Here is a 9,670-nt window from a genome sequence, read left to right on the forward strand (position 1 = left end):
AAACAGTACATCATAGAGCACTAAACCAACAAGCTGTTGTTATACGCAAACTCGCACAACGTCAGGTACCTATCCCAAGACGCCATGACTACCCACGTTGAATTGAGTTAGAGGTGATCTAACCAAGGCAATAACAGCTCTAGTTCTGATCCTTTATCTCACGATATCATATGTTGAACAAGGGCATGGTTTGAGCCACCCTTCAAGTTCAACCGCTTTCTGGTCTTGGCAAATCGACTAATAAAATAGATGCAACTTCATCTATAGCGTGGCCCGCATTTTCATAGTCCGACTTCCACGAGAGGGCCCAGCGATATCTCTCCTATTGAGGAGGTGATAAGTCCCATATTGCATGTCTATTATCTCCATATGATTCGTGAACGTATCTGATCAACGCCGTTATAATCATCCGGTTAAAGACGACGTTTGACGCAGTCAAGACACGCCACTCCTCATATCAGATACTCTAGACATCTCAGGTCTGAGGATCCAATAACGAACCGCTGTATGAGATTCAAGTCATGACTCTGTCCATGTGACAATCTCATGCGGGTCAACCAGTCACTCGTTCACAACGAGTACCCATGATTGTGATATGCATCCAATGCATCGATCACACCTCATGCTAGTCTTAATTCATCATTGTTCCCACAATGATAACTGACCAGGGTGTTTAGAATCATTCTATAATGATTCAAGGATAGCGAAATATAACAAACATGCCAATCATATAACGGGAATGTAATGCATTCATAAACCAATGAATCAATACAAAGTCAAAATGTCATATCACGGATCATCCTAGAGCATTACAACCAACAAGGAATATTTTAGGACTTCCCTCAGCTGCTCGAAAGCAGGAGGTAAGGAGTTCAACAGGTAGACTGCTTGATACTCCTCCTCTACCTTCACATTTAAACTGTGAAGGTCGGACAATAGTTTCTGGAAAATGTCTAAATTCTCCCCTGTCGTCCTAGAGCTGTCCATCTTAAACCCTGACACCCTCTGCATGAGGTACATCCTATTGGGAAGAGATTGCTCTATGTGCAACCGTTCTAGCTTCCTCCAGATTCCGAAGGCCGTCCTTTCGGATATGACCTTCCTTAGAACCTGATCCGCTAGAGCCAACATTATGAGATTCCTAGCCTTTCTACTCCTTTCTTGTCTCTCTTTGAGAGCCGGAGTGCCCGTTCCCTTTGCCCCCGTTCCTAATGACCCGGTGGAAAGGGTCATAAGGCCTCCCGAATCCTCGGTTTCCCGAGCTGGAGTTTTTGGGCTCCCCCTCACCAGCACTCTCCCAAGTGGATGGATCATCCTCTAGTGTGTCTCCTAATCCTAAGATCTCTAAACTAATAGACATCTTCTCCTTCCATAAGGAGAAATCTCCCTTGCCGTCGAACTTCTCGACGTCAAGGTGATGTAGAGGGGCAGACATCACTAAAAGATCCCTAATCTCTACCCGGAGGATATCCTAGACCTACCTAGAGTGATCTGACCCGAGTCTAAAGACGACTCTAAAACCTGGGAATGACTAAACCAACCCTAGGAGCAAAAAAAAAACAGACCTAAGGAGTGAGATCGATCCTAAGAGGACCTAAACCTAGGTATTTTTCAACCTAACAGACCTAATAGATTCTAGAACAGCCTACCTAAGACCTGATTACATCTAATCAGATCTACCTTAAGGCTAACACTGACCTAACTAACCTGGATCAGACCTAAACCGAGTTTATTCTGTCCCCTTAAATCCTAATCAGACCTAAGTCAACCCAATATTGACTTACCTATCCCTGATCAGACTTGAATTAACCTAATCAGATCTAAACTAAGTCTAAACTGACATAATTAAATCTTATCAGACCTTATCTAGCCTAAAATCAACCCCTACAGACCTGTACCTATTGATTTTAAGCCTAATACCGACTTCTAACTCACCTAATTCAGTCAAATCCTTCTATTCAGACCTAACCGGACAGAATCATCAAACTCTATGGACTGAAACAAGTAACCAAAATCCCCCCGCAGATCTAATCTGTCGCTACCTAGGATAAATCGATCTATACAGATCCTAAATATCCTATACCAGACAGAATACCCTAAGAACCGGACTCTATCTACACCAACCGAACCAATCAGACCTAAAACCAACCAATTTTAGTCCTAATCAGACAATCCTGACCCTAAGCCAGACCAATCTAGACCTTTTCTAGTCGATACAGACCTTAAACCAGACAATCCCAGCCCTATTTGGATGAATCAGACCCTAATCAGACCTAAACCGGCCCAATCCCGATCTAAAATTGACCTAAACTGGACTCTATTATTCTAAACCGGTCCTAGATTGACCTAAACAGGTCTGGGTCATCCTGAACATGACCTAAATTGACTTGAACCTGTTTGAACCGGTCCAATTGACCCCAAACTGGACTTGAACTGGTCTAATTGACCTGAACCGGTCCGGTTTTGCTAACCTATTCAACCGTTGATCAAAATTGGTCAACACTTTGACTAACCCAGACTAAACTGGTTCGATTTAGAATCGAATTCGGTTTAATCAGACAAATTGATTTAAATCGGCTAAATCGGATTTAAACCGACAAACCATAATTCGGAAGCTTTGGCAGCCGAGTTAACTCGAGTCAACACGGTGGTTGACTCACCCCGGTTTCCGACTCAGACGTGACTCAGTGAGCCACGACCGATTTTACCGGAAAACCGCCGGTTTTTCACTGGTTTTTCCCTTCCCGCACCTAGATCTAGCACTAAAACCAGGTAAACTTACCTCCTTGGATTCTAAACTCGACTGTGTGACTTAGTCCGAGTCTAGATTCGGAACCTTACCTCTCTTCCACCACCGATCTGAGCGCCACCGCCGATGTACGTTGTCGATCTCACCGTGAGAATGCTCTTTTCGATGTTTCGACCCTGAAACACTCTACACACACCGTCAGAACGCTCAGATCTAAAACCCCAGATTTCGGACTTACCTCGATCGTCGATCGCCGTCGATGTCCGCGACTCCCTGCCTCATAATCGGGCTCTTGATACCACTTGTAAAGGATTTAACCCGATTTCTCACTGATCTACTCTCCGATTCACTCGTTCGTGTGCAAGAACAGAAAAAAGAGGAGACACTAGAGTTACGAGTTCAGTACCGAGCGTTACGTCTTAGGAAGAAGGAACCTCTATTTGCTAGGTACAACACAGAACCACGCCGAAAATCGACTGGAGTCGACTACAGCGCAACCGGAGAACCGAAGTTCGCCAAGAGAGAAGAGAGAGAGCACCAGAGAAAAACGCAAAGTCTGAAGAATACAGAAACCCTAATTGGTCTCATAACCTTGACCATACAAATGACTAAAATGTCCCTCCGTCCTTCAAAAGCTTCTAACTCGCCTAGAGACTTTGACACCCTTTTCTTGGTCTGGAGTCTTTGGCGAAGATCCAACAATGTCCTCTGCAATAACACAACAAAAAAAATCAAATATTATCGATGGACCCAAAACTAAAATAATTCAGGATGCAAGAAGAAATGATGTTATATAGAGACATACAATGGTACATCAAATTAAATTAATTAAAAAAAGAATAGATTATAATTGGTAATTATTTAATTTACCGGATTTGATATTGGTTGGATCTCTCTTTCATTTACCAGATCTGATTCTTCGACAATATTCTTCGTTCGTCTTATCCTGCAAAAAAACCAAAAACAAAATGGTAGAACATAATTAGGAAATGATGCATGAGAATTAAAAGAATAGTACAACGATTAAGAATACAAAAATAGGTTTCCAAACACTTGGCATTTAGTGAATCATTGTCTCCATCTCCATTATCTTCTTCCTGTTCTCTTTCTTCTTCTTCTCCTAAATCTTCATACAGGTTCTTCTTCTCTTGAAGATGAAACATCCTCTCCATAGGCCACAAATCGTATGAGCTTTAGCCTTGTAGTAAGGAGGAGTTCATCATGAGGATCCTTCTTCTTTTCAAAGTATCTTTTCTGTTTGGGGTGCAGGCTCTGCCTCTTGCCATCCACAAGCTGAAAGTATCAGAAGAGCAGCAGAGGGCAGCAATTGATGCACACAAACCTCTTCTTGCTTTTGCTTTGAGCTACGAAATGTATTCCTCTCCTGCGGTAATATGATATTCTCGCTGTTACTAATCTAGAATGGTTTGGAAGCTATATCTGAGCGAGCTGTGGAAACGTAATAGACAGAAGACAATATCTTGGCAAGTCACCTGGCTTGTTACCAATCAGAAAAATGACGTGAGTATACTAAAACGAATGCAGGTGAGGATCTACACGGCAAAAGGGGTGAAGGAATAGTTGGTAGAAGCGCAGAGGGGCTTCATACAAGCATCGGCAGGGCTAAGCAGTAAAGGAAAACTCTTAGTGCCCAAAATGCTTCACAAGAGCCTTGTTGATGACTCCAACTTGGCGCTGTGGTATCTCGGTACCTTCCACCTCATCAGGCGGCTTTCTTGGAGCAATGCCTCGCTCGTAGATGTCAGAGCCTTCTAGCTTCTCGTAACTGCGACATCTTACCCTTTGACTCCCGCTTCCCATACCTCTTCCTCCCTGACAACATATACTGAGGGAGGGAGTGTGTTCTGTAGAAATTTACGGAATGATATTTTTATTGATAACCAAAATAACATATAAATAGATGAGAGTCTTACATTGAATAAGTAAAGTAGACATAATGATAAATATTTCTAAATATATATTTTCCGGATTTGATAAGATCTCCATTATACGATATATCTCGTAATATTCTTCAAGATCTGGTATATCTCAACATCCCCCTTCAAGTTGGAGCGTGGAAGATCACGAAACGCCCAACTTGCTGAAAAGATGATTAAACGCACGCCGCTTGAACCACATCACCTTGCGAACTTGTGTCAATAAAATACATAACTAAAAAAATCAAACAAACGACTGCGCTGCAACTTTGGCACCACGCACAAAAGAATCATTCGATGATAACAAAAAAAAGAACGACAATCGCGGTGTGGAAAGAAGTCTTGGGAATAACTCTGATTCATCCGAGATTGAAAGGCAACTACGCGAAAGCGTTTAATGACAACAAATTTTTTGGCAAGAATAAGATAATTGGCGACTATGCGAATAATCTTTAGAAACATTGGGATTATGAGAGGAAAAAAAAAACAAAAAACAAAAACAAAATGACTCTCTTATTCTTAATAAAAAAAAACTTGAAATGATATTACCACTGGATCGGTATATCATCATCTTCATCTTCACTCTCATTATCCATCATCATTTTTATGAAAAGAACAATAAATTAGAAAAGAACCAGAAGCTCTGATACCATGTAGAAATTTACGGAATGATATTTTTATTGATAATCAAAATAACATATAAATAGATGAGAGTCTTACATTGAATAAGTAAAGTAGACATAATGATAAATATTTCTAAATATATATTTTCCGGATTTGATAAGATCTCCATTATACGATATATCTCGTAATATTCTTCAAGATCGTGTATATCTCAACATGTTCTTACTTCTTGTGAGAAAAATGTAAATTTTGGTTGTTTCATATGTAATGAACTCGAGTGTTGTTGATGATCGATGCATTTGATGTCATGTTTTTTTTTTTTGCAACCATGCAAGTTCATGTTGGATGTCTTCTCGGCTGTATGTATTCAGGTATCACCAATTTAGATAATCATCAAACCGGTTTAATCACAACCTTGTATTAAAGAATTTGCTTTTAAAAGTAAATACTTTTGTCAATATAAATCCACTTGGATAAAATGATTCTGAATAGTTATAATGTTTTAAAAATTTTAATGATCCAACCGAAATGCAACCTTTTTTACAAGTACATGTGAAAAATAATTTAATCGACACTAATTAAGATCATGTCGAACTTCATGCTAGTAAAACCAACCACGACAAAACATTACCATTTTGAAGATGTCAAACACGTTTTTTTTTTAAATCAGATTGTGGTTTTGACGTGGGCGATCTCATAGTTTTGACGCTACAAATTGACGATGGCGGTCTATTTATTTCATTTTAATTTGACCTTTTATAATTTCAAAGTTTCAATAATGTACGAAACTGTTAACCTCGTTTGGGTCGTAGAAACGGACCGAGCGAAATCTACACGTATGGAAGGTATAACATCACGCTTTTAGTATTACATGCATGAAAAATTCCTTGGGTTTGACGTAGATTCCATATAATTAAATACTGTTTCAATTTCAATGGTAAAATGTCAGCTCTCTTTTTTCTGCATTCTCCGTATATGACCATGATGCCCTTCGTTCGCACTATAAATAACCTCCGGTCCATCCCTCTTTCTGCACGTGCATCCTCATCATTACCTCACGATTCAAACACTATATACAATGGCGAGAAATGAAGATTTCTTGGTGAGAGTGAGCAAAACCGAGGCCGTATCGGCTGCATTGCCGGTTCAAGAGTATTGGTTGCCGCTCTCTAACCTCGATCTCATGCTTCCTCCTGTGGATTTCTGCGTCTTCTTCTGCTACGACCATGTAGACGTGGCCTTTGCCTCTATGGTCGTAACCCTCAAGAAGGCATTGGCAGAGACTCTCGCCCCCTTACTGTAGATTCAAAAAGGACCCAACAATTGAACGAAGATAATGCAACACATAAAAAAAATAATTTATGAAAGCAATACTTTGATCAGAAGGTTTTAAGTGAAAGAAAAACCCACGCTCTATCTTTTTCGTGAGCTTGCATTCTTATTTATAATCAATAATACAAAACAAATCAAACCTAGAAATATGGGAGACATGCGTTATACTAGGTCTTGAGTATAACGTCTTTCAAGACTTATTCAAACAAAAAAAACAATCACAAATAACCAAATCAAAAAACCATACGTGAGGAATATGTTTAACTCCAACAATCACCTCCTTAAACATATTCCTCCATCATAGCAAAGTAGCTTCTTCCTCATCTTCTTCCACCAAATGTACTTGCTTCTCCTTGCAATTCACCTTGAAATGTCCATATTTATGACAATTATAACATTGCACCTTACTTATGTCGAATCTTTGATTACCTCTGTCACCTCCTAAATGACCACGACATCTATCATGCCATTGTCCTCGGCCGCGACCGCGACCTTTCCATTCACCGCGTGCTAACAACACATGTTCGTCATCCCTTGAATCGAGTTCCTTTAGACGTTCTTCATGCGCCTTGAGTGCTCCCTTCACTTCCTCGACAGTCATCTTCGTAAGATCTCTAAATTGTTCCATCATCGAAGTTAACTGGAGATACTTCCCCGTCACAGACCTAAGCATCTTTTCAATTACTTGAATCTCACCTACTGTTTCTCCCAAAGCCCTCAATTTGCTTGCCACAGTAGATATCCGACCAGTGAATTCATCAACTGATTCACTTTCCTTCATCCTAATCCCTTCGAATTCTCTTTTTAGGGATTGTGCTCGCACCTTCTTAACTTGAGCATCTCCTAGGTGCATAGTTCTGAGGGCATCCCAAACTTCTTTTGCTGAAGTTTTCTCTTCTAGTTGTTGTAGCGTTTCTTCGTCTAACCCTTGACATATCACTGCCAAGGCTAACATGTCGAGTCGAGGATCAACTGGACCTTGCGACTCCACAGCTTCCCATACGCCTTGAGCTTTCATATTTATTCTCATCTTCATCGCCCAAACGGCGAAATTTGTTTTCGATAAGATCGGATACTGAAGGGTTACACTACCTTCTTTCATCGACGGTCTCACTTCCGTCGCACTCTGGCTACCGTTACCGCCGTTTCCTCCGCTTCGAACGGCACTCGAGTATGATTGAGACATTTTTTTTTAAAAAAAAAACTCTCCTTTCACCGAATCTTTCAACCGTGGCTCTGATACCACATGTAGATTCAAAAAGGACCCAACAATTGAACGAAGATAATGCAACACATAAAAAAAATAATTTATGAAAGCAATACTTTGATCAGAAGGTTTTAAGTGAAAGAAAAACCCACGCTCTATCTTTTTCGTGAGCTTGCATTCTTATTTATAATCAATAATACAAAACAAATCAAACCTAGAAATATGGGAGACATGCGTTATACTAGGTCTTGAGTATAACGTCTTTCAAGACTTATTCAAACAAAAAAAACAATCACAAATAACCAAATCAAAAAACCATACGTGAGGAATATGTTTAACTCCAACAATTACTACGCCTTTGCCGGCGAGATCACCACCAACAGCCTCGGAGAGCCCGAGCTTCTTTGTAATAACTATGGCGTCGAGTTCTCTGAGGCTCGCGCATATGTCAACCTCCATGATCTCGACCTGTACAAGGGAGGGAAACGGAAACCCATTTTTTATAATCATTTCATATCTATTTCGAAATATTGATCTGTTTATTTTCCCATAAATTCTCCGGAACAGGCTCGAAAAGAGCATTTACAGGCTTTTCCCAGAGAAGAAGCGTGGGGTGATGGTCGTACAGGCAACAGAGCTGAACTACGGAAGCTTGATCGTGACGTGTCGGGTGGACCACCGCATCGCGGATGCTTACTCGGCCAATCTGTTCTTCGTATCGTGGGCCGAGTCCGCTCGTTCCATGCCCATTTCCATAGTTCCATCGTTCAGACGGTCGCTGCTCAGCTCGAGACACCCTCCGAAGCACAGCCCTTCCATGGATGAGTTGTACATGCCTTTGCCATCTGTTTCATCACCACCTAAACCTAAACGAAACCCCGATTCCGACAGCGATCTCGACGAGTTTGTAAGCCGAGTTTTTTACATCGAAGCCTCGAAGATCGACGAGATTCAGTGTCTCGCAAGCTCCGAGTACTCGCGTGTCACCAAACTCGAAGCCTTCTGTGCGTTTCTGTGGAAACTGACGGCGAAAACGAAGCAGAAGTCAGGCGGTGCGAGAAAGGCAGCACTGGGAATCGTCATTGACGGGAGGACAAGGCTGGGAGATAACGGCGTTAACAACATGGGTTCTTAAATCGGGAACGTGTTGACGGTGCCGTTCAGACAGTGCGACATGGCCGAGCTTGTCCGAAACCCTTTGGGTTCGGTGGCGCGTGAGGTCCACGGCGTGATCGAGACAGGAACGAGCAAGGAGCACTTCATGGGCCTGATTGATTGGATTGAGGTTCAAAGGCCCAAGCCTATTACTCCGAAGGCTTATTGGGTCAATGATGGGCCTGCTGTGATGGTGTCGTCGGGGAGGCGTTTCCCGGTGAGGGAAGTGGATTTCGGGTGGGGCCCACCGGCGTTAGGTTCCTACTATTTCTCGGAATGGGGGAGCCCGATGGGTTATGTGATGCCGATGCCGAGTGCCACCGTGGACGGTGACTGGGTGGTTTACACTGTCCTCCCTAGGCGCGTGATCCACGTCATCACTGAAGAGGCTGCTGACATGTTCCGCCCCATGACCAATCAATATCTAACAGGCCATACTGTTTGAACAAAAAAAAAAAAGCAAAACAATTTATTTTCCCTTCAATTGTTTTTCTTACGATGTTTGTTCAGATATTCTTCCGTTATTTGTTGTGGTATATCATTTTCTTTCCTCTTATTTTTTTTTGATAAACATAATCATTTCTTTTCTTGTTGTGTTTGTATTCAAATTATGTGTATTCCAACGATGTGTCCCTACTTAATAACGAATAATATATTAAATTATTT

General features: G+C 41.4%; 1 protein-coding gene across 1 annotated transcript; it reads left to right on the top strand.

Moving 5' to 3' along the window:
* Positions 1 to 8,179: 8,179 nt before the first annotated feature.
* LOC104825342 (omega-hydroxypalmitate O-feruloyl transferase-like) lies at positions 8,180 to 8,984 on the top strand. Its single transcript, XM_010557665.1, has 2 exons — positions 8,180 to 8,319; positions 8,417 to 8,984. The coding sequence occupies exons 1-2, from the start codon at positions 8,180 to 8,182 to the stop codon at positions 8,982 to 8,984; spliced, it is 708 nt and encodes a 235-aa protein (XP_010555967.1).
* Positions 8,985 to 9,670: the final 686 nt, after the last annotated feature.

The sequence above is a fragment of the Tarenaya hassleriana genome, unplaced genomic scaffold, assembly GCF_000463585.1.
Source record: "Tarenaya hassleriana unplaced genomic scaffold, ASM46358v1 Cleome44, whole genome shotgun sequence".
NCBI classification, from domain to species: Eukaryota; Viridiplantae; Streptophyta; class Magnoliopsida; order Brassicales; family Cleomaceae; genus Tarenaya; species Tarenaya hassleriana.